Raw genomic sequence first — 26,277 nt, 5'->3', positions numbered from 1 at the left:
ATATTACTTGTTCTAAGTAATTGGTTTCTGTCTATATCTGCAAATCTATGGGAAACTTGTCACAAGTATCACATTTACTTAAAACATTCTAAATTTTAGTAAGTGTAATACTTCAAACAAATATTACTATCCAGAGTCTTAAGTAATTCTTTTTCAATCAAGTTTTATAATATTCTTAAAACAAGAATAAATTTTTATTTTAAGTAAAAAATGCTGAAATTTTTTAATACTTGTGATAAGTATACCTGAAAATTAATATTAAGAAAATATTCTTGGTTGAAGAAAACTATTGAACAAAATAAAATAAAATAAATAAAATAAGTCATACATTTACAAACATCACATTCAAAAAATTTTTTGTAGTTGTAATTGTATTTTTATAATTATGTTTATTGTTCTTTTACAGTTATTGATAATAAATCTGTTTTGTCCGTGTTTTACTTAATGCTGGATATAATCATGTACCTTGTAATAAGAAACAAAACCATAGCTCTTACAGAAATTGTGAATATGGTTTATGCCTTTTAAATAACCTGCAGAGTTGGCAAGCTTGACAAATTTTCGTAAGAGCCACGTTTTTATTTCCCATTACAAGTCGGCACACGGTTATATGTTCCAAAAGGATTAATTTATTATCAATAACTGTAAAAGAACAATAAATATAATCATAAATGTACAATTACAATTTAACTACAAATTTAACTGTAAAATAGCAATAAATATAATTAAATATAATGCTATATTAATGCAAAAGGAATGAAAAGGTAAAATATGACGTGTCGTTCCATATTTGAGAAGTCGACTCGTAGTCATTTCGTAGTCTTTTGTCTCATGTATGCTTTGATTTACAAAAAAATAAGTTAGAGAATTAAAAATATATCTAAAAATTTTTTATGTGATTTTTGTAAATGTATGAAGAGAATTGTATGAATTAGAATAAATTGTTTCGATAACAACAAAGTATTGAAATACTTTTTAGTTTTTGATTTGACTAAGAGCCTTATAAGTATATTTCTATATTTGATTTGCATAGAATGCATAGCAGTTACTAAATAGACTAATAAGAGATACTGATGATCTTTGGCATATAAACATATAAACATATTTCTGATATTACAGCCTGTGACCACGTCATCAACAGATCAGCTGGGTGACTTTGTAACTTGTAACTTTGTTGTAATTTTGTTGTTTTAGACAAGATTTCATACTTTTTACCTATTTTAATAATATAAAAAAGATGGTTATACAATATTTTAGTTTAAAAGCTACATACTTGCAATATAGTATTAAAAAAAAAATTATAACACTTGTAACTATTCTTTTACCTGGCCTGCAATAAGATAGTGACATACTTGAAAAACTAGAAAATACACCTTCAGATAATCCTTTTGATATGAATTGTACTTCCCATTCTCTGTATGATGGTTCGCTGAATTTAAGAAGCGATGAACATTGGTAAACTTATCAACAGTAGCATACATTGGCTTAGAAGAAAAATAATTTTGGTGTAACAGTCAACGATTTTTTTATAATAAAATGTTTTACTGTTTTTTCTGAAAATTTAATTAATAAATATAATAAGAATATAATAGTCTCATCAAATAGCTTGTTCTTTCTTAAATTTTTTGCAAAGATTTCCTTGGAACAAGTTAGATCTTGTAATACAGATACTTTCTAACACAAAAAAATAAATCATTCACTTTATCCTATCATTTTTGAGGGAAAAAACACGTTATTTGATACCTTCAAGGTTTACATATTCTGTTAGGCACATTGTAAATTCTGAGCTAATTATATCTCTCTTTCCTTACTCGTCCACTTTTTTTCTTTTTTTATTTTTCTACTTTAGATTCAAAACTGTTTCTTCCTTTTTTTCTTTTAAAATAACTGAAAAAAAAATATAACAAAATATTAATCTTTTCTCGGAATACTTATTTTATACAAAAAATGAAAATTTTGTGTAACTTAGCTATCTATATAAGTCGCGATGTATGTATGTCCTCCGACTGCTTCATTTGTGGTCCGATCTTAATGCCACTGGTGTCAAAATTTAGCAAATTTTCCGGAGATTGCCACCATGGGTTCGAATTTTTCAAAAACAGGTTGTTTAAAAAATGATGGGCAAAAATATACGTTTTTTTGACTAAAGTTTGTATTCCAGCGAACTCCTCCGTCATTTATGGTTCGATCCTCTTACAACTGGTCTCAAAATTTAGCATTTTTTCCAGGGATAGCTACTATGGACTCGAATTTTTTAAAAACAGTGTTTCAAAAATGATAGGCAAAAATATACGTTTTAATGACTGAAGTCTGTATTCTCGCGAACTCATCCGTCATTTGTGGTCCGATTCTCTTGCAACTGGTCTCAAAATTTAGCATTTTTTCCGGAGATGGCTACTATGGACTTGAATTTTAAAAAACAGGGTGTTTCGAAAATGATAAGCCAAAATATACGTATAAATGATTGAAGTCTGCATGCCCGCGAATTATTCCGTTATTTGTGGTGCGATCTTAATGCAAATGGTCTCAAAATTTTTTCCGGGGATGGCTATTATGGACTCGAATTTTTCAAAAACAGGGTGTTTCAAAAATAAAAAGCCAAAATATTCGTATGAATGATTAAAGATTGTATTCCCGCGAACTACTTCGTCATTTGTGGTCCGATTCTAATGCAAAAGATCTTATTTCATTCCAAATTTTACGAGGATTGCTGCTATGGGTTTGGTTTTTCGAAATACCGGGTTTTTCAAAAATTATCTATATATTGATTAATAACAGATAAGCGTGTGTCTGTATAACCGCGAACAACATCGTAATTTGTAGCCCGAATCTCTTGCAAATGGTCTTATTTTATTCCAAATTTTATTCCAGAATTCATGATATTCAAAAAATATCTTATAAGAAAAAAGTATTTATTTGTTAAAATATCCTAAAATGCAGTGCAAATTTCAAATTGGTGTGCAATCAACAAAAAACATCGTATCGACATATATATATTTTTTTAAATTGCTTAGAAAAAAATGAACTTTAAGAATCTGGATTAATATTAGCCAGATTTTAAGAGAAACTTGTGCAAAATGATAACAAATTTTTACTTTTTTTAATTAAAAAAAACATGTTTGGTTTTTATGCGATACAAAAGGTTTACACTTAAAAAATCAAACTTTCGCGTAGGGATTCTCAAAGTAGAGTCTTTGTCCTTTAATTTTAAAGAAAGTACATGTACTTTGGATGATTTTTTGCAATGTTGCATCACTTCGAAGATTGCCTAAAAATTCGGTCAAAAATTTTGTTTTGTTTTTCATTTGCGCCAGTGTATAACAAATACGTATTTATGAACATCAAGTATTTATGGATAGATATATTATCACGAAGTTAGGTTGCTTAGGGTCTTTGAAGTCAAGCAACATCGACTGTGGTTTATAGTTGGATGGGTGACCGTTTTTTTAACTGCAGAAGTTAAACAATGCCAAACGCAACTATGGTGGCGGTAACTATGCTTGTTGAGAAACAACGTAAATTCAATGTTTTTTTACATTATAATTATGTTATTTTAACATTTTTACAATGTTATTTTAACATTTTTGCAATATTAAAAAAATATAAATGCAATATTATTTACAACAACGTTGCAAATGTAATTCCAACATTACCAAAACCTCCAAATAGAAGCCAAAGTTTCTTGATAGTGATGTTATATGCAATGTTAAAAACTACATATTTGGAAACGTCACTATGTTAGTAAATAACATTATAATAACGTTGCAGTAATAATTTTTTGCTTACTGGGAATATATTATGTAACAACTATAGAAAGTCGGTTATTATCCACGAGTGTGGAGAGTGGATGCATGAGCTATGGCGAATGCATCTCTCCGCACGAATGGACAATAAATTTAGTGCTAAAAGGGAAAGTAAAAGGGGAAGAGGCGGAATTTTTTACAAATGAAGGAAATCTTTAAATAGTTTTGTAATAAGTAAAAAAAAATTAATTTAGTGATATTTATCTTTGTTGTATATATTCAATGTTTTTCTTTTGACTTTTGACAAAAGATTCTTTATAGTTTCTTTTACAATTTAGACAATCTCTGGAAATATGAGTTTGCTGTCACTTTTACGTGTTATGACAGTGTTTGGATTTTTAGTATTTATCTTTAGTTTTACTGACACTAATCGTATTACTACGTATCGACTTCTTTTACACAATTTGACATCTTGATGATACGATTTGACAGATTAACCCTTTCAGTCACGCAATTCACGGAATGTAGCAATCATTAGCAAAATATATTTGAAACTTATTGTTGCCAGTGATAAATAATAAAAAAAATAATGACTTGATGAATTTGACCTAACTGGCAATTTTATTATAATTTAAAGTGTTAAGTACAACGTTTTGACTTCGACATTGGATCCTTCTCAAATACAGAATTGATAAAAATTTCCAAAGAAACATTGCGGTCAATACACTTGTGGCTGCAAGTCACGGATCATACGTTTCGTACATTAGATATTAAGAAGTCAAAATATAAAAAACAAAATATGTGAAAACTGGAGTCAATATAAATTACGAATGTAAAAAAAAAATGATAGCTGTGATATAAAATACAAAGTGTAAAAACTGGAGTCAATATAAATTAAAAAGAAAAAAATGCTGATAGGTCTGCACAGTTCTAGATACGAAAAGAGACGTGATTTCTTTTGCATTTTTTTTTTACACTTTTAATTTATATTGACTCCAGTTTTTACACGTTGTATTTTATGTAATGATTATCATCATATATCTCTTTTTTACATTTATAATTTATATTGACTCCAGTTTTCACACGTTTTGTTTTTTATATTTTGATTTATTAACATCTAATGTACGAAACATTATTTGGTCCGTGACTTGTGGCTACAAGTGCATTGACCGCATTGTTTCTTTGGAATTTTTTGTCAATTCTGTATACTTAAGAAGGACTTAATTTATAATAAAATCGCCAGTTGGATCTAATTTACTAAATTTGAGTTATTATTTTTTGGGGTGGTTTTTTAGGTTTTTCGGAATTGTTGAATTTAAATCCAGGAGTCAGATTACAAAAAAAAACTAAATTCAAAATAACGGATTTACGATGATGTATCAAAAAATTAATAATTTTGCGAAATTTTATAAAGTGGAGACTTCTTAGGAGTCGCTGAATCCAAATCGGGAACGAAATACAAAAAAGTTTATTCAAGATGGCGACTCAGCAAATTGACAATTTTTCGATGTTTAGGAAAAATCAGAACAGGAGTTTTTGTTCAGAAATCTGTATTTTGAGAACATATATATTGCTGGAGTTGTCTGTAACTTTTTATTTTGAGAAATCTACTCTGAAATGGCAGATTATAATACCAACAAAAAGAGTACTTTGAACGTTAGATTTATAAACACCCTCCCTTTCGTAGACATGGGTCTTGCACCGTCAGTGGTAGAGTTATGTTTTTTTATTGTATTTTTATATACTTTTTTGTTCTTTGTAATTTTTTAAGTATTACTTTAAAATCAACTAAATTATGGCAAAAATTTTAGTTTTTGATTTATTTCTAATGAATTTGATTTTTTTATTTATCCGAATTTATCTGTAGATTTGCAGTCATAGAAAACGAATTTGATGCAAAAGAGATCAGCTTATTAGGTTACCTTTGTACTTTTCTAGATAGCACACGGACATCCTCAAGACGTCCAGGACGGACTTTGTGGATATCCTGATTTTATCCCGGGACGTTTCAGGACATTCTGAGGAATATAAAATGAGCGCCACTTTTTGTCTTCTTCTTCTTCTTCTTTTTTTTTTTTTTTTTTTTTTTTTTTTTTTTTTTTTTTTTTTTAAGGATTTTTGATAGATGTATCAATTTTTTATAAGAATTGAAAGTTTCTTAGAAAAATTTAAAAAATAAAAAATTCTGATTAATTTAGAAAATTTTTAAATATTTCTAAGTATTTTTAAAAGTTTTTGAGAATTGAAAAAAATTTTAGCAAAAAATTAAAAGTTTAAATTATTTCTACGATAATTTTGTAAGAGGAAGAAGACTATACATGTTTTAGCCAAGCGACAGTTGTACCTGTTAAAGCATGTTTAATCTCTATATCCGAGAAAACGGTTACCCATCCAAGTGTCAACCATCGCCGACGTTGCTCGACTTCGAAGACCATACGCATCCTAACGCTTCGTGATGATCCATGAGTACTTCTTATTTATGCATACATATATGTTATAGATTATTACAATAGATGTTGTCAGAAGGATGAAACATATATAGTTAACTTATATTTTTATAAATAAATTTAAAGTTTTACAGTTTTTTAAAATCATTTTTACATATGCGCGCGAAATAGCATGTGGACTGTGTAACTTATTAAAAAAACTGTTTTCGCTCCGTTCGTATAAAATAAAATAAAAAAAATATTTAATGTCATCTTTTATAATTTTTTAGTATTGTTAATATGCCACATTGTTTCAATAAGTATAGACATTCAATCTGACTTTGAAGTCGACATTTTTACACATTTGATTTTGCAATACATTCTAGAAATACGTACGATATTAAAAGATTTCTCACTTGCTATATTAATTTACCGTCTTTTTCAAAAATTAATATACGTCCAGGATGTCCCTGAATACTGTTTTAGGATGTGTTGAGGACTTTCGTAGGATGTCCTGAGGATTTTTTGTACGATGTCTTGAGAACTATCTTAGGACGTTCTGAGGACTGTCTTAGGATGTCCTGAGGACTGTCTTAGGATGTCCTGAAGACTTTCAGGATATTATATTCTCAGAACATTCTGTGTTATCTAAAATGTTTGGTATTTATACAGTCATCATATTTAAGTTTATCTTCAGACATTTTGTAGCTAATGAAACTTTATACAATATTTTTAGAATAACGTTTTCAGCTATAATACATCTCAAATAGCTAAGCGAGATTGAGCATATCGGGCAAATTAATGCACTGCATGTAATGTTGTAAACTTGTCCACAATTTGCTCTCATTGTAATTTAACGTGGAACAAAGTTAGCATCAGGAGGGCAAATAACCTTCATGAGTTTATGAAATTGTAAGTGCATGCATTGAGGAATAATAAACTTATCACATTGACAGAAAATTGTGCATGCATGTTGACAACTTGCCGTCAGTTTGTTGAATTCTAACGAAGAATTTTACATGATGTCAGAACAACAGACAGTTTGAGGAAACACCTTGGCTTTAGTTTGATGAAATTAATAGGGAATAAGTGACAGCAAAATGACAACACGTTACCTTCATTTGGCTATCTGGGATATATCCTCAGGACATGAGTAGAATTTTAATTCATATTAATACTATTACAGAATCTAACATTCTAAACTTACTTTAAAAGTCAAATTTATACATAAAATATTTATATAAAATATTTACAATAATACAACTATTATATCCTGACAAGAACCCAGGACATCCCGGGACATATTTAGGATGATCCTGAGGACGTCCTGTACTATCTGGGTTTGGTTTGCCATTATGAATCCGCCATTTGTTCTGACAGGTTCAGATGTAGGAAAACATGAATGATAGCAGCAATGAAAAAATAGTTATTACGAAAATATTTTTTTGTAATTTCGGACAATCATATTGAATCCAACACTTTGAATCCCAGTTATTTTGAATTGTCGGTAGAATTTTGTTTGGGAAAATATAAAAATCCATTTAGAAAACAGAATTTGTTTGAAAGAGTCATCGCAAAAATAATTATTTTCGCACTTTTGGCAGTTATATTGGATCCGTTATTTTTAATGTCGACAGAATTTTGTTAGAGAAAAAATATGAAAATTTGTTAAGAAAATAAAGAATTTGTTGCAAAGACTGGATAATCGCAAAAATTTCTGTCTCGTCTGCATGTCCCTCTTTTATTTACTTAATTTTAAGACTGCACCAGTCGAAGTACTTTTATATTTGTTACATTAGATTCATAAGAAATTAGATAGATATTATATTTTAGTTTATACATTATGTTTTTATAATTATAGATTACACTTGATAAGGACTCAAAACAAGGGTCGAAACGTCGTGTTAACATATTGATTTAATAGTAAAAATAAAAGTGATCAGTCAAGTCGTTTAAAATAAGCAATATTGTTTGAATTCACTGGCGAATTAAATTTTATCATTTATATTTCTTTTATTATGTTAAAAAAATTGTTTCAGAATATTGATGGTGATGTTTAACTTTTTTGGCACAGAAATACTTAGTTTATATATTTCTAAAATTTTTTGCACTAATTGTCTTTTAGTGATTATTTATAACAATTTAAATGTGAAGAAAAGCGATTTTTTTTTAAATAAAAGAAATCAATTTTTTTTAGAATTTTATATTAAGTTTGATCATTTTTAGGTATAAAAGATTTTAGGGTTCGCTGATTACTAATTTGAGGTCAAAACTGAAAAATTTTTAATGGTGGATTCAACATGGTGGATTCAACATGGTGGATGGAAATATTGAAAACTGAAAATTTTAAGTTTAGAAAAATATAACCGCATTCTACATAAAATTTACCATATAAACGGTTTTTTATGATATTTCGTTTAGATGTATTGTTTTTAAGAAATTCATGAATATTGAAAGTTACTATAAGTATTATACCAGTATGTAGGCAGCCCTATTGTATTTGCCATTTTAAATTTTGATTTATCTTTACACAGAGAGAATTTTCTTTTAAAATTTACCCTCAAAATCTGATAATTGGGATAATGTGGGATAATGTGTGACTTCAAGAAATTTTACTATACTTTTTAGTAAAATTTATTATACTTTTAGTAAATTTTACTGAAAGTATACTAAAATTTAACTATATTTTTAGTAAATTTTATTAAATAGTATAATAAAATTTCTCGAGGTTACACATTATTCCACAACTACCAGATTTTGAAAGTAAAATTTAAGAGAAAATTCTCTCCGTATTATTCAATTTTACAATTAAATCTGTAACAGAACTTAAGAAATGGATTTACTGCAAAAATACCCAGATTTTAACTAATTTACTAGCTCATGACTTTATTAAATTTGTCATATACAATTTGAAAAATTTGAATTCATATTTGGAATTAGCGATCCAAAAAACGTAGATATGCAAAGTTTCAAGAAAATGTACTGAAAAAATTTAATTTGGCAATTAACTTTTTCAGGGACGGTGGGAAGTATATTTTTCACCTCATTTTCTTCGGTTTTTTAAATATAACTGAGGTCTGTTACATCATATGATCGTGAAATAAACCGTTCTATATTTGTTAATGTTAGAACTATGCACTACTATACAGGGTTCTAAATAATGCATTACTTTTTGTAATGCATTACGGTTTCATTAAAAAATACTTTTTTAATAACTAATGCGAAGATCCTTAATTACGCATTACTTTCTTAATAAGTAATGCGATTTTTTTCATTACGCATTACTTTTTTAATAAGTAATGCGATTTTTTTCATTACAAATTACTTTTTTAATAAATAATGCGATTTTTTTTATTACGCATTACTTTTTTAATAAGTAATGCGATTTTTTTCATTACGCATTACTTTTTTAATAAGTAATGCGATTTTTTTCATTACGCATTACTTTTGAAATAAGTAATGCGATTTTTTTTATTACGCATTACTTTTGAAATAAGTCATGCGATTTTTTTTTATTACGCATTACTTTTGAAATAAGTAATGCGATTTTTTTCATTACGCATTACTTTTGAAATAAGTAATGCGATTTTTTTCATTACTTTTGAAATAATTAATGCGATTGTTCCTATTACGCATTATTTTTTAAATAATTAATTCGATATTAAAATATTTTGCAGTCCGAGTTCAATTAGATTGAATTATAATTAACAATGATGCTAACCGTAAAAAACAACATTTTCGGATATTTTTCATACATTTATTCAATATGAAATAATGAGCATGCACTTGACTTAAACCGAATCAAAAATAAAATGTAACATAAAATTCAAATTATGTGGTCACGAATTGACAGGGTTCTAAATAATGCATTACTTTGTATATATGCTTGAAGTAATAAAGATTAATTAAAGTAATGCATTACTTTTTGTAATGCATTACTATTTCATTAAAAAATATTTTTTCAATAACTAATGCGAAGATCCTTAATTACGCATTACTTTCTTAATAATTAATGCGAGTTTTTTCATTACGCATTACTTTTTTAATAAGTAATGCAATTTTTTTCATTACACATTACTTTTTTAATAAGTAATACAATTTTTTTTATTACGCATTACTGTTTTAATAAGTAATGCGATTTTTTTTATTACGCATTACTTTTTTAATAAGTAATGCGATTTTTTTCATTACGCATTACTTTTTTAATAAGTAATGTGATTTTTTTCATTACGCATTACTTTTTTAATAAGTAATGCAATATTTTTCATTACGCATTACTTTTGAAATAAGTAATGCGATTTTTTTTATTACGCATTACTTTTTTAATAATTAATGAGTAAAGAAATAATTATTTATTAAAAAAATAATAAGTAATGCATTATTTTTTAATTTGCATTTTCATTACCCTGTTACTATACTAGTTACACTATACTACTATACTCTGCATCAATCATGCATTTTGCAATTATTAACAAATAAACAATGATGAAAAATGCTCTTTTTTACGATAAAGGACCCCGCACACATCTTATGGAAAAGTGTTTCCGGTCAAATTGGCTGAAAGTGAGATATAATGTACTCCATGACGTGCTGATCAAATATGCCCATAGGACCAGGGTCTGAAAATCTTTACATTTTGATATACGGAGCTTTGAATGTTGAAAATATGGCATTTTTGATTATCGTGTCTCGTGATTGGGTTCCTTGATGCGGTGGGCCGTACTATAGCTAACATATATGTATATACACTATATACAGTACTATACACTATACTACGGTACTATACACTACATGTATATACACTGTATACACTATATACACTATATATACTATATACACTATATATATATACATGTATATACACACTATATATAGTGTATATACATGTATGTTAGCTATAGCACGGCCCACCGCATCAAGGAATCCAATAATCTACAAGACACGATAATCAAAACTGTCATATTTTCAACATTCAAAGCTCCGTATATCAAAATGTAGAGATTTTCAGACCCTGGTCCTATGGACATATTTGATCAGCGCGTCATGGAGTACATTATATCTCACTTTCAGCCAATTTGACCGGGAACACTTTTCCATAAGATGTGTGCGGGGTCCTTTGTTCTAAAAGTCCTTTAAATGTAAATAAACTTCTAGATCATAATTTTAGTTTCTAAAGATGAACTAAGTTATATTAAGTTATATGAAGTTGCAGAAAGTATATTGTTATTATTTTTTATTTAACAAAATATATTGCAAAAATGCTATTTTCGACATATAAAAATAATTTCACTTAATTTATGAGTTAATTGTGTAGAATTTTGTACTTAATGATTATTTGGATTGTTGATTATGAAAATAACCTGAAAAATGTAAAGTTAAAAATGACGGCTACAAAATATCGAATAAAATAATTTTAAGAAATAATTTCGAGAATTTTTTATCAAAAACTATACATTTTAGCGAAAAACCGAAAGAGATCTTTTTATTACAAATTTTGTGAAGAATATGGTATTTTTTTATCCCCGAATTTTAAATTTTTTTGTTTGACGTTCCCCATATTGAATCCGCCATTTTGAATTTTTTAATTTTGACCTCGGATTCGGTTTTAGCGTGATCTAAAATATACAGATACGACTTTAAAGTGTTAAAGGGTTAATTAATAATATTATTGTAAGAATATTATTTTTTCTTTATATTTTGCATATTTTATCTTTCATCGCATACTTATATAAAATATTAAATTACAAGCTTACAGTTTTTTTATTTCTTTGGCAATCCGTTAAAAAAATGTAAGTTTCTTTTTTTGCTGATTACATAAATCTGACTTTTTAACACTTTTAAAATCTTTAGCAAAGATTATATGAATCAGACTTGAGAAAACAATCATACAAATATATTCTAGAAGATTGTAAATAAATAAGGAAGCTTCAGAATCAATTTTTATGTAAAATAAAAAAATTTTAATGTGAATTAAATGTTTACCTCATACGAGAACAATAAAGAGTCAATTAAAAAAAAATGTTTTGTGCGTGCGTGTGTGCAAAACAATGATATTTTACTTGTGTAACATTCTTGTATTTGTGTCTTTATTTCTATATAAAATAATAATTTAAAATCCATATTTGAATGAGATTCATTAATTTTTCAATAATCTGAAACATTTAAGATAAATTTTTTTTTAATTAAAAGATGTAAAATTAAAAAATTCATGATAACTGTTTAACGTACTATTTAACGTACTACACTACTTAATCCGTTACAACTGTACCGTAAGTACAGTTATTGCTATCTAATAATCCAATTATACAAAACACATTTAATTGCATTAATTTGTTGTTCTGATATTATTATGAACTGTACTCAAGTAGGGCAACTCACAATAACGAAATTATATAAAAATAAATCATAATTAATCGAAAAGTTATTTTTATTAGTTATTTTAAAATTATTGAATGTTATTTTAATGTAACAATGTTTTATTCTGATTCTGGATAAATTTTATATATTAGAATATATATTTTTATAACCTGTTTGCAACATTACATATAATCAGTAAATTCTTAGACTGATAGATGTCTAAACATACCGATAAGGTTGAGAAAGCCTAAACGGTTGCAGCTAAATCTTGGTGCTAATTATAATTTTTTAAAATATATTAATTAAATTTGTAATTTAATTAATTTAAGTACAAAATATTATTACATATAATAATTTGTAGGCTTTTTACAATTGTTACACATATAATGAGTATAATATGTACACATAACTTTTTTAATTGAAAAAAAGTAAAAGTGTTATTTTTTACGTTTTTCGTTAAAATCTTGCTAATATTAATCCAGATTTTTAAAGTTCATTCTTTTCTAAGCAATTAAAAAAATCATCGATACGATGTTTTTTACTGATTGCACACGAATTTGAAATTTGCACTGCATTTTAGGGTATTTTAGCGAATAAATACGGTATTTCTTGGATATCATGAATTTTGAGTATCAATATGATATTGCACATTGATTTTATTCGTGTTTAACTCAATCATACCGCCGTCATCAGAGTGACCCGATGTGCACCACATGAAGGTTGACGATCGGATTTTGCACATTATGTAGTCCTGAAAAAGGCCGATTTTTTAAATAAAATTTGAATTTTTATTTTTCATGTATAAATATGTGTATATTTATGTGTGATCTGAGTAGGCTGTTAAAATGGCGAATCTTCTGTTGACTTCAATAAAATTAGCGTGTTAGCTATTCGCTATATTCAGATCAGTAAGTGCAAATTTTCACCGATAAATTTCAGAGCCACATGATGTGCAAAATCCGATCGTCAATCTCCACATGGTGCACATTGGGTCACTCTGATGACGGCGGTATGTTTGAGTTAAACACGAATAAAATCAATGTGCAATATTATATTTATACTAAAAATTTATGAGAAGGGAGGGCGGAATGGCGTCGGTGAGATCAGTTGTGATTTTAGAGGCTCCGAAGTGAGGAGTAGTGAGGTGATGATGGATGTGAGGAGGAGAGCAGGAAAGTGAAAATTTGGGAAGAAGAGGACGAGTAGTGGTCGGGCGATTGGAGGGAAGCAGGAGGATGGCGGTAAAGGAAAGATATGAGAAGATGTTCTGGTGGAGTTTCGGAGGTGAGAGAAAAGAATATGGAGTAATGTAGCCGTGAAGAAGAAGAAGAGGACAGTGAGAGGGCGGAAAAGAAGAGTCGGTTCAGGAGATGAAGACGGAAGCGTGGCAGATGACGAGGCGAGGAGAGAGGGCGCTGATGGCAGATGGTGAAGATGGTGGAAAATGGATTGGTAGGAGTGAGGCGGCAGACGGTAGCGAGTTTTGAGAACGTAGATTTTCATAACACATGGTCCGTCGAAAGGAAAAGATAGCCGGCGCAGAGATAGTTATAGCAGACTGAGAGAAAGCAGGCGAGGTGAAATAGAAGCAGAGACGAAAGTTAGAAGGAGGAGAAGAGAACGAGATAATGAAGGAGACGGGAGAGGACAGAGTGAGGGAAGGAAGTGCGATTAAGAGGGGGATGGAGGAGATGGGAAGAGAATTAAGAAAGCTGAGAGTGGAAATGTCAAAAGAGATAAAAGAGGTTAGGGGAAAATTGAGAAGTCAGGAGGTGAGGCTGGAGAGGTTGGAGACGGAAGAAGAGGATTTGGATACAGACGAGGAAGAAAAGAGGGGAAGAAATGGAGAAGCGAACAGGGAGAACGAGGAGAAAGCAGAGGGGAAGAAGAAAGACGGTCGGATGGTGACAAGCGGGAGGAGAGGCGGAAAGGGAACGAAGACGAGAAAGAAGAGAGGGCCGGGGAAAAGAGTGGGCGGAGTGAAGGAGACGTTGGGGACTGGTGGCGGAGAGGAGCAGAGACGAAGAAGAGAGGAAGATAATAGGGGAGAGAGCGGAGAAGATAGAAGAGGCAAAGGAAAAGAGACAATGGTTGGAAGAGGATCTCAGTATGGAGGAGAGAAAAAGGAAGTAGAGGATGATGGAGGCAGCATGGTTGGAGAGAGCGTGAGGAAGAACCGTTGTGGGTACAAACAGGGAATTGTGGATAGAGGGGAAGAGGTGGAAATCGAGGGAAGGAGGAAGAGGGAAGTGAGTGAGCGAAGAGAGATGAAGGGGGCGAGGAGAGTCGGGGAGAGAAGAAGTGATGTGGGGGGGGGGCAGAGGAAATATAGGGGGGAGAGAGGAGGGATTAATGCCGAGTATGGTTGTAACAGTTATTTATGAAATGTTGTTTATTATAGCAGGTGGCGAGGCAAGGAAGGTAGAGAGCAAGGGAGAAAGGGGTTAAAAAAGAGGTAAAGAACAGAAATGAAGAGAGGAATGACAATGGAGCGAAAAGCGGCAAAGGTGCAAGGAGAATGCCGAGAGGTGTGGTGCACGAGAGAGGAGAGGCAGGAGAAGACAGGATAGAGCGGAGAACGAGATATTTGGAAATGGCATAGAGAGGACCGGAGGAGACAGCAAGAGGGGATGAAGGAAAGGAGAAGGAAGAAGAGGAGGATAAGAAAAAGGGGAGGAGGAGAAAGGAGTATAGAGGCCGTGGAAGGGGGGGGTAAATGTTTGTAAGGCTGCACAATGGCCAGGTCGGTAGGAGGGGATTAGATATGTAATGTATTGTAAGAAAGTTTTGATAGGGAAGAAGTTGGGGGACAGAGTGACTTCCGCTCCGCTACAAATGTGTTAGTCTTGTACTGTATTATATTTTATGTTTGTTATATGTACTGCTGTTGTAGAGGCGTATGTATGTATAGATACGAAATTGTAAGGGATTTGGTGGGCCCTTTAAAAACACTCTGGTAACCCCGAAAGGGAAATCAAAATAAACTTTTATTCTACTAAAAATTTATGATATTAAAAAAATACCGCATTTATTCGCTAAAATACCCTAAAATGAAGTGCAAAAGTATTTTATAAAGTATTTTATAGTCGCAATTAACAAAAAATTGTATTGACATGTTTTTTTTAATTGCTTAGAAAAAATGAACTTTAAGAATCTGGATTAATAATAGCCAGATTTTAACGAGAAACTTGTGAAAAACGATAACAAACTTTTACTTTTTTTAATTAAAAAAAACATTTGGTTTTCATGCGATACAAAAGGTTCATATTTAACAAATCAAACTTTTGTCTAGTTTCTCAAAGTATAGTCTTTGTTCTTTAATTTAAAAAGAGTACATGTAATTTGGATGATTTTTCGCAAAGTTGCAATACTTTGAAGATTGTCTAAAAATTTGGTCAAAATTTTTGTCTCATTTTTTTTGCGCCAATGTATTTTAATACAATTAATTTTGTTTTAACAATATTTATATGTATACACATGTACATGTGAATGCTACAACATATAAATGTGCATTTTTGCATGAAATGTAAATATTCAAAAATAGAGAGATAGGAGGAAAGAGAAAATGTTTTGTTATATTTTGAATTATTTTATAAAAATTTATTGCATTTTTACAAAATTTTTGTTAGATTTTTTATTATTTATTGTTAAAATTTTATTATATTTTATTATGAAAATAACGAGTATCTTCAGTTCTAAAAAAACAATAAGAGTAATTGAAATAAAAGATGTTTTGATTTAATGTTTAAATGATTTGTTTTTACACATTTTATTGGCCTAATATAATTTCCAAATTTCTCAATGTTACTATGTTATTTACATTTTTTTTATTAACATTTCTTCATCAAAGAATAGAAACTGAAGCATTTTTTATGAAACTCATAAATTCATGTAAATACTATTGTTACATAATTTTACTAGATATTCTGAGTGACGCATGAAATGTACAGTTGTCGATTGTCTAGCATCGCATGGTTTTTTAAGCGCCAAAAAGAGAGATATTTCACATGTTTACAGACAATGGAAGATGATAGTGCTACTTTGGCTGCCCTCTAACAGGAGTGAATCGTTCGTCTTTCTACTCATTTTTCCTGTGTCTGCGTCCATGCCTCTAATTCCGCAAGACTATGCCATAATAAGACATTCTTTGAGAATTATATATGACATTTACTCGCGTATAATTATAATGATTTATTGCATTTTATATGTCTAATGTTACATGGTATAGCCATTGTTATTCCATTTGTTATTAATACTGCCATTATGATATTAAGTATTATTAAAAATATGCTGATGATTGGTTGAATCTATAATTACTTAATTTTTTGCTCTTTGATAAAAAGATTAAAAATAGGAATTTAAGAAAAAACATGACGCATAAATGTGATCTTATTCTATTACGCGCGCGAATATGGATGTATATACGAATGTACGTATGTATGTACATATATATGAATATTAATTCATTTATTTACAAATATCTGTTTAATATCAAATGACAAAAACAACATTTCTGTGATAGGCACAAATTATAGTAACAAATTTCATATTTAAAATATGAGATTATTTAAAGTAACATATGCATAATCTATAAATTTATTTATAGTGAATTTAATGTGAGATACATATAAAATATACTTAACTTTACTTAACCTTGATTAATTATTGAATAATTTTTCTCTACTATTGAATGATAGATCACTAATTAAATTAAAAATAGAAAATTTGTGAAGAATTATTGGTAAAAATTTAATGAATTTAATTACATACTTAACATTGCATATCTGTTTATTTATTTTAATTATGATATAAAAGAGTATTTGAAACGAATATGGCTTATTTAACGATATATGTGTATGGAAGAAGGGCTTGCGCGTATACGTATATGTGCGTATGTACGCGCGCGCGTGTTTGTATATACAGAATATTTAAAATAGTATATTGTGCGACAAGTGCGAGAATTTGCTTTTAGTTCATGCGTCCACTTCTCGCACTTGTAGATGATAGTCGAACCGCACTAGTTACACATGATATTTTTGTTACAAGTGCATAAAGAATCGTTACATCCCTTTTTCGAAGAAAATTAATTGATAGGTTAACTAAGGATAGGTTTGCAAAAGCGATGAAGCATCGATAATTCTACGAAAATTTGTATACGCATGCTGCGAAATGATGTGCGCATGTGAGTGTAATAATGAGGAGAAATGTGCGGAAAAGTAATGCGGGAATGTATTATTTCACTGATTGTGCTATCTATTGATAAGACAAAAACGGTAAATAATGAATAACTATTCCATAGAAAAATGGCGATTTTTCGATCGAAAAAGGGCTGCGTAATGGATGACTTTCCGTGCACATGTAACAAAAAAATATTTATATGATAGATAGTATTTATCATACTGAATAAAAAAGTCTTAATTTTGCAATATGGCAAAAATACAATTTTTGTGTCATTGCTTTATAAAAGGTTTTTTAAATTTACTTGATTTTTTTGTTAAAGTTTTTGGGATATATGTTATTCAAATATGTTATAGAATATCGAAATTGAAATCGGGCTGATCTAAAATGGTTTAAATTAACAAAAGGTCGGAATAGTTATTTTAAAAATTCCAGGCTTGCTAAAATTAAATTTTGTATTAAAATATCAAAATATATAATTCCATGGAATGAAACAAAATTTTCAAAATCTAACTTTGTAATCGTAATCAGAGATCTAAAACCTTAGAATATTAATTTTTGTAAGAATCCAATTATTGTTCCGAATTTTAATCTGCCATATGCGATATGTACATTGGATAAACAAAAAGATAGAAACACAAGTTAAACACTGCGACGATGTTAGAAATATAAAAGTAACTATTCAATGGTCAGGGAACAACATGTAGTACACAACCATGATTTTTAATGGTCTAAACCACGAGTTTTATACAAAACTTTACTTTCGAAAAGAATAGAAAAAATTAAGAGATAGCTGAAATACTTTTTATTTAAAAAAATTAAGACTTAAGTTACAAAATGGATACTGAAAACTTATATTGTATTTATAATACTGTTATTGTGTCATTATAATAACAATAGTTTTTAACAAAATTGTTTTGCATTATGTCGTTTTTTTTATTTTAGTATATGAATGAATAATTCGCGGGTACGGATTTGTAGATTTATTAGTGTTTTTGTAATGATCATTTTAATGTAATATTTAAATTTTTTCACTTGATAATGATCAAAAGTACTGATCAAAACGTCGTGATGTAATTATATGAAAATAATAGAGATCTTCTAGATTCGTCAAAAAATTAATCTTTTTTGATTTATTAATCTGCCATATTGGATTCACTATTTTGAATTTTGATATTCTGATATTATATTTGGATAGTTAAAAAATCCTGGAACTAACGTAAAAAATGTATTTGATGTTGTAAAAGTTAATGCTCTTTTTATCTGAAGAATCAATTACTCTATTCAGATCATATTTAACAAATGCAACACGTAGAAGCCAATAAGTCATGCATGATACAAAATTGTTTATATTTATGATATTAACCTTTTGCCTACACATAAGGTTACGGTAACCCCAGTCGATTATGAACAATGCCCGTTACTTAAAAGTATTTAGCAAGGGGACGCTGGGACTGGGGGGGGGGGGAGTTTGAACTGTGCTCTACTTATTCCTCTTTGGGCGTTGTCAATGTTTTGAAAACAACAGAAGTAGAAGCATCGAAAATGTATATTGAGGTTACAGTTACCCCATGTGTAGGGAACGTAACAAAAAATAGAAAAGTTCCAAATTTGAGGGGTAAGTAAAAGTTTTTTTTTTCCCCATTACGTATCATTTACGCATACAGTACTTATATATATTACCAATGTTGCGATCACTTTGCGAAAATATGCTGCAATTGTAGCATTACAAATTAAACATTTTTTCTATAACAAATAAAATCTTTTGGAATAAATATTTTTTATATTAATAATTATGTTTTTTAAATAAATATTACTATTTTCTTTTACTATTGTGTTTAAACTGCATTCATTTTTTACTAAATTCACATTACGAAATAAATATATTTTTTGAACAGAATAAAAAAACTGACGATAGATTCTTAAAGTACAACTCTTCCCCTTTCCATTAATCACCATTTTAATTACTTTATCTATATTTTTTTTTTTTATAAATACGGGCGTTTGAAGAAAAGGCAAATTTTTACAAAAATTTTTTGTTCCTTTTTTATTCTTTTCAAAAAATCTCTTTTCTTTTAATGTCTTCGACTTTTCAACCAAGACCATCATAATTCTGAGATTTTTTTCTTTTGATAAAAAAAAGAAGTTAAAATTGATTAAATACATTTGGAGATATAAATCAACGAAATTTTGGGGTTAGCGTAACCCCTGTGTGTAGGAATCGGGAGAAAAATAAGGTGTGTAAGCAGAGGGTTAATAAAGATACACGGTCTCGCGCTGCGCGTACACTTCGCACGAGATACTACCGTGTCTCGTGATACCACAAATTTGTTTCTAAAGCACGGAAACAATTAAATTTGACTTACATGTTTACTAAAGCTTAGTCAATATGAGCTTAAAGATAATATGTACCTTTGGACAAAGTATGGTTGTGGTCTATTTTATGTTACAAAAGGTTTTAAAGCATTTTATTGACCAATCGGAACAAAAACTAAAATTGACAAATCAAAAAATGCTTTAAAGCGTTTTTAGCATCAAGTGGACCTTAGCTATCCTAGACCTATCACTAAAGGATAGTTGTTCCATTTTTGGATAAACCATGAAATAATTTATTTAATGCTTAAAAATTTTACTGATGCTGTTTAAGTTGACGAAATTTATCTTTCTGATAAGTGATCTATAAAGCAGAGGTAACAAATGCACTTCTCGGCCGATTTCAGCAGGCTTTGCCTCCTGCTATTCTCCTTGTCCCGCAGCGCTGCGCGCAGTCTACTTCGATGGTTCGTAGGCTACGTGCGACGCTGCGGGGCAAGAGGAATAGCGGGAGGCGAAATATACTTTATAGTCTAAAGTGTCGTAATATACTTTATAGTATAAAGTATATTACGGCACTTGTCTGACAGATAAATGTAATGAAGATAAACGCATATGCAAGATACATTAAATCAAAATGCGATTTATTCGATTATCTATAATGTTTTGTTAAAGAACTTATGTATTAAAAATGGAACCGGAATTCTGAAAAAATCGATTTCTTTATGGTGACAAAGATAATAACAAAGATAAGACTCTGATGAAGAAATAGTGATGATTCATAAACGATATACAGTTTGTCTGTGTCCTGCTTGTTTAAAGAATAGATAATGTAGAATTTATAAGATCATTTCAGTTCTGCAAACGTTTTGTTTAACCCGTTGTGGTCACATCTTTGAATAATTTTATAATGGTCACGCCAGGTCTTTGAACTCCACGTAGAAAACCAGTTGTCATTTTATTTATTTTGCACAAAAATTTCAACGTTGTATTTCCAAGACAGTATATTTTCATAAAAAATTAGTTAAATAGTGGGTTTAAAAAAAAAAGTATTGATTTTGAAGTTTGAAATGATTTATTATGACAAAAAATGTAAACTTAAAGAAGTAATTTATAGGAAACAAAATAGCATGAATAAATTTGTTTTTTTTATGTTTAGAGATACGTAATTGTAAACTTAGCATGGAGTCCACCCCCAGTGATCACAACGGGTTAAATAATGTTAGCTCTTATTGAAGAAAAAATGAAAAGTACCCAGATAGCTAAATAAAGGCAACGTGTTGTTATTTTGCTGTCACTTATTCCCTATTAATTTTATCAAACTAAAGCCAAGGTGTTTCCTCAAACTGTCTGTTGTTCTGACATCATATAAAATTCTACATTAGAATTCAACAAACTGACGGCAAGTTGTCAACATGCACAATTGCTGTCAATGTGACAAGTTTATTATTTCTTAATGCATGCACTTATAATTTTATAAACTTATGAAGGTTATTTGCTCTCCTGATGTTAACTTTGTTCCACGTTAAATTACAATGACAGTAAATTGTGGGCAAGTTCACAACATACATGCAGTGCATTAATTTGCCTGATATGCTTAATCTCGCTTGGCTATCTGGGTAGGACTGATAGGTTAATATTGAACATAATTTTTTATTTAGAGGTTATGTTTTATAATGTATAGTATGTGCTTTGTAAATAAAGATACTTTATTTTAGAAATCATGCTATCGAATAAAACAATGCATCTAATAATCTAATTAATGCAGCTTCCATATGCTTTCTATCTTCACCACATTTATCTATCATATAAGTGCTGTGTAATTTACTTTATAGTACAGATTATTTAACAGGGAAATAAACTTTATCGACAAATTTGACAAATAGTGCTAGTAAAATTTTTAACTGTTAGAATGTTAGATATACCTCATAGATAGTTTATTTGAAGATAGAACAACCGGCCCTAAAATGTGCCGCGTACAGTGTCTTTGACGAGAAAAGTATCGGAACGAGGAGACTAGATCAGGAATCGAACATGGGACCTTCCGCTTGCTGATTGCTTTTTTAACTGAATTACTTTGACTCATTTTGTTACTTCTCTCGCTTGCTTACTTTTATTTTACGAAATAAACTTTTATTCGATCAATTAAAACAAATTTTTTAATGCTAACGTGAATAATCTGTAACACCTCGCTTGATGTTTTGGTGAACCATCATGTACATGAAGAGAAACACTCCCGAGGACTCCTCTAAAATATAACAAATTATGTAATTTTAAATGTGAAATTACTATCTATCATATAAATATGCTAGAAATTTTTTTATCATTCCTTGGTTATCTCTATGTGTGAGGTACGTGCAAATTAATAAGTGTTAAATATTCTAGATATTTCAATTTTAATAAAACATTTCAATAAAAAATATTCATATAAGCATAAGTTTAGAAGCCATTAATTTTGAAACAGGAAGAATTTTATTATTAAACATTAGAATATCTTTTACGAAACAATTGACAAATAATATTTTAAATAAAATTTGTATTTGTTATAGCAGCACTGAACTATACCACTAAACTAATGAAATAAGTTAGAATAAGAAAAAAATATACTTGTCTTTAATTTCTTACTCTAGTTTAATAGTGCAACTATAAAGAACAGATTGCTGTTTGAAATAAATAAATAATTATAAAATTAATTTTCTAAAAAATTGATTTTTTAAGATTACGAAAGTTCCATTTTTTAAACAAAGATTTTTTACATAATATGATTTATCTAATTATTTTATATATAAAACTACTAAAGTATACATAATACATAAAGCAATTATAAGAAAATTAATGGTTTATAAAATATTCTATATTTTTTTTATTATGTATTTCAACATATATACATAAAATTAATTGCTTTGTTTTTGAGATATTCTATAATGACATTTCTTTTATTTCATACTTTATGTATTTTTAGACGCTTTATATAAAAGTTTTTAAATATTTTATCAGAATACTTAGAATATTTGATACTAATTCATTTACACCTGCGCGTGCGTCTGTATCTGTGTTTTGATCATATTATATTTTATATGATCAAGAATAGTATTCTTCATGATATACACGTATAAAAAATTGCCGATAATTTTTTATATTTTACTGTTAAAGTGTATACAAATATTAAATTAATTTTAGTAGTATATGTATTATATTGTACTATAAAAAAGGAGAGAAATGATATGATTCCAAAATAAATTTTATACATATATAAATATGTATAAATATGTACTAATATGTATTATTTTTTAAATGAGAAAAATGTATTGCAATATATATACATAAAAAGATGTATTTTTCGTAATTGAATTGTCTGTATATTATTTTGGAGAAGTATACAATGTATTTTATTATTATTCGATGTACACAAAACTTTATTAATTATATGCAATTAATTTATAATTACATATGCTAATGAGTATTAAGATTCTTTAATTTTTTAATATTGGAATTGATTTTTACTGAGCTTTTTAATTAACTTATATTTAATAAATTTGTTTTAATTAACTTATATTTAATAAATTTGTATTTAAAAAATAATTAAAATTATTACTATACGCAATTATTATACCTTTTTATTATTATAAAAGGTAAAAGCAATAGTTTTAAAAAAATATAATGAACGTAAATATACGCACACATGACTGTTTAATTATTTTATTTTATATAGCGCTGTTATTCCATTTTAAATGAAAATTTTGGCGAAAAAAAATATTATAAATTGTTAAAAATTATAATATTGTAAGCGTATTTGGAATATTGACCTTTTTCTTAGTTAGTCTTATTAATAGTCTCTTGTAGTACTTTAGTACTACAATTGTCATATCATTACTGAAACTTGAATCAATGTATCTATATATTTTCTATAAGCATTATATGTTGATACAATTCTAATGGACCAGATGTTTATATTACAAACTTTTAGATAAGCTAATACTTAAAGACATTTGAAAGATGTTAATGTTATATAAAGTGCTAGTTGAGATCAATATAGGAATAAAATTTGGATGTTTTTAAGATAATTTACCTATGCACAAAAGTTTTTTGAAAATGGTTATAGTTATCCCTGTTGTGAAATATTAATATAAGGATACTTTTTTCATAATTATATTTAGATAGGAAGGAACACAGACACACACACACACACACCTGTGCGCGCGGGATGTGTGTGTATATATACATATGTGTGTACATGCGTGCATGCGGCGTGCGTGCGGGTAGGGGGGGAAGCATGTGACAAAAGTCTAGATACGTCCTCATAAAAATAATGCATTTTATATCAAATGCTTTAGATAAAAGCTGTAAGGCTTATAAAAACAAAATAAAAAAAAACTTTATTGTCGTCAAAGATATAATTAAGAGCGATAAAGACTAGTAAAAAGACCAATAAAAATTCTTTCTAGCTCAGTTCAATTAAAAAGAAGTATTATTTGTTAGAAAGATGCATTTAATAGTTATATCTGTTTGACCTCGAGTTTCTAAGATTCTTAGATCAAGATCAATTTAATTTTTTAAATAAAAACCCTATGTTTTACATACAAAGTGTACGCTACCGCGAAAAACTGGCAAAACCGAATTTTAAGCAAATTTTTTTATTATTAAAAAATGGATTTTTATGGAATTTATAACTTACAGAAAAAATTTTAGAATTTTAAATTAAAATTTTGTCGGACAAAATTATTATTTTTTTTTTTCTAAGTTTTGATAATATAAAATGTCGACAATCAACAATAAATATGCACTTCTACGTACATCTTCGTGTAATTCTTAAATTTTTATAAAAAAATAAATAATTAGAAACGATATACCTTCCAAATCCGCATTCTGTGCACAATTATGATTCGTGTTCTATATTTTAAGTAAGCTAAATTATTACAGTCAAAAGTATTATATGCTACTTAGTTTATATTGTTTTTTTCTTTAGTACTTTCCAAAATTTAATTTCAAAATTTAAACTTTGTATAATTAAGAAACATTAAAAGATATAGTAATATTAATTTATTCTAAAGTTGCCTAAAATAGTCTCTAATTTTATCTAGAATTTTGAAAAAAATTTTTGGATAAACGAAATTTTTTCACAAAATTTATACATTTTGTATATATTTCTGTAGCTGACATTGATATTTTCAAAATAGTATAATAAAACTCAGTTTTGTTAAGTATTTTTTGAAAAAAGGATTGACAAATTTTAAATATTGCAAACATTAACTTTAATGTCCATGTACCACAAGAAGTTGTATGGTCGGATTTACATTACTTTTTTGTGCGCGCTCGTGTTTAGTGGAATTAAGGGTTTTATTGTAGTTATCAATTCTCATCGGTGACCCATCTTTCCGACTTCCATCTCCAGCTATCTTTCCTTCTTTCTCTCGCTTCATCATATCTTCTCTAAGCTGCTTTATCTCTATCTCTTACTTTCTTTTCCTCTCTCTAATCCCTGTCACGCTGGCCATATGCGACTTTACAACCTTCCCCTCTTTCCGGTGCCCTCGCTTCTAACTTAACTTCTCCTTTTTACCGCCCTTCTTCTTAAGACTTCCTTCTCGGTCCGTATTTCTCGTGCTCTCCGTCTTTCTTCCATCTCTTTTCTCTCCTCTCTTCTTCCTTCTTTCTATCTTTCGCCGTTCTGTCACCTGCTTACATATAAAAAACAAACACTATAAATGAAAATAAAAAATAAAATATCCTCCCTCTACTTTTTCTACCTTGTACCGCGGTCTGACCATTGGCGACCTTTACATACTTTTCCTCCCTCCCCTACTACACATAATCATCCGATATATCGATATCTGCCTCTTATCAAACTCTTCGCGACCTGGCCATTTGCGATCTTACAAATAATATCCCTCCCTCCCCTCCACGCATATATATCCCTCACTCTTCCCCCTTCCTCATAATCATCCTCCGCAGCCTTCCCTCTTCTCCTGTTTACCATCTTCAACCATTCTCCGAACTAGAGTTCCCTCTCTTCTCTTCTTTTCTTCCATTTGCCTCTTCTCCTTTTCCGCTGTTCTCCTCTTCTCTTTGTCCTTCTCCTCTCTCTTCTATTTTTTCTCCGGCTCTCTCCTCCGCTTTCCTCCTCCTCCTCTTAGTCCACTTTCTCTGCTTCTCTCATTCGTCCTTTTCTTCCTTGTTTGTCATTTTTTTCACCACTCCTCCATCATCTCATCTCCCTTCTCCTTGCGCTCTACCTCACCTTTTCTTCCCTTTTCTTCACC

General features: G+C 29.1%; 1 protein-coding gene across 13 annotated transcripts in view; it reads left to right on the top strand.

The window, feature by feature from the left end:
• The window catches only part of LOC105835844 (protein lap4), a 365,219-nt gene that overhangs the window by 214,615 nt on the left and 124,327 nt on the right, over positions 1 to 26,277 (top strand). Inside the window, exon 27 of one of the 13 annotated variants that reach the window (XM_036284309.1) lies at positions 16,544 to 17,102. The exons of the other annotated variants lie outside the window; for them this stretch is intronic. Within the exon in view, the coding sequence (XP_036140202.1) occupies positions 16,544 to 16,582 (39 nt within the window). The 3' untranslated portion in view covers positions 16,583 to 17,102. Of the gene's footprint in view, positions 1 to 16,543; positions 17,103 to 26,277 lie in introns of those variants that run through there. 13 annotated transcript variants of the gene reach the window in all.

Source organism: Monomorium pharaonis, chromosome 1, assembly GCF_013373865.1.
Source record: "Monomorium pharaonis isolate MP-MQ-018 chromosome 1, ASM1337386v2, whole genome shotgun sequence".
NCBI lineage: Eukaryota > Metazoa > Arthropoda > Insecta > Hymenoptera > Formicidae > Monomorium > Monomorium pharaonis.
Note: the sequence above shows the minus strand (reverse complement) of the source record. Positions and strands in the feature narration are given on the sequence as shown.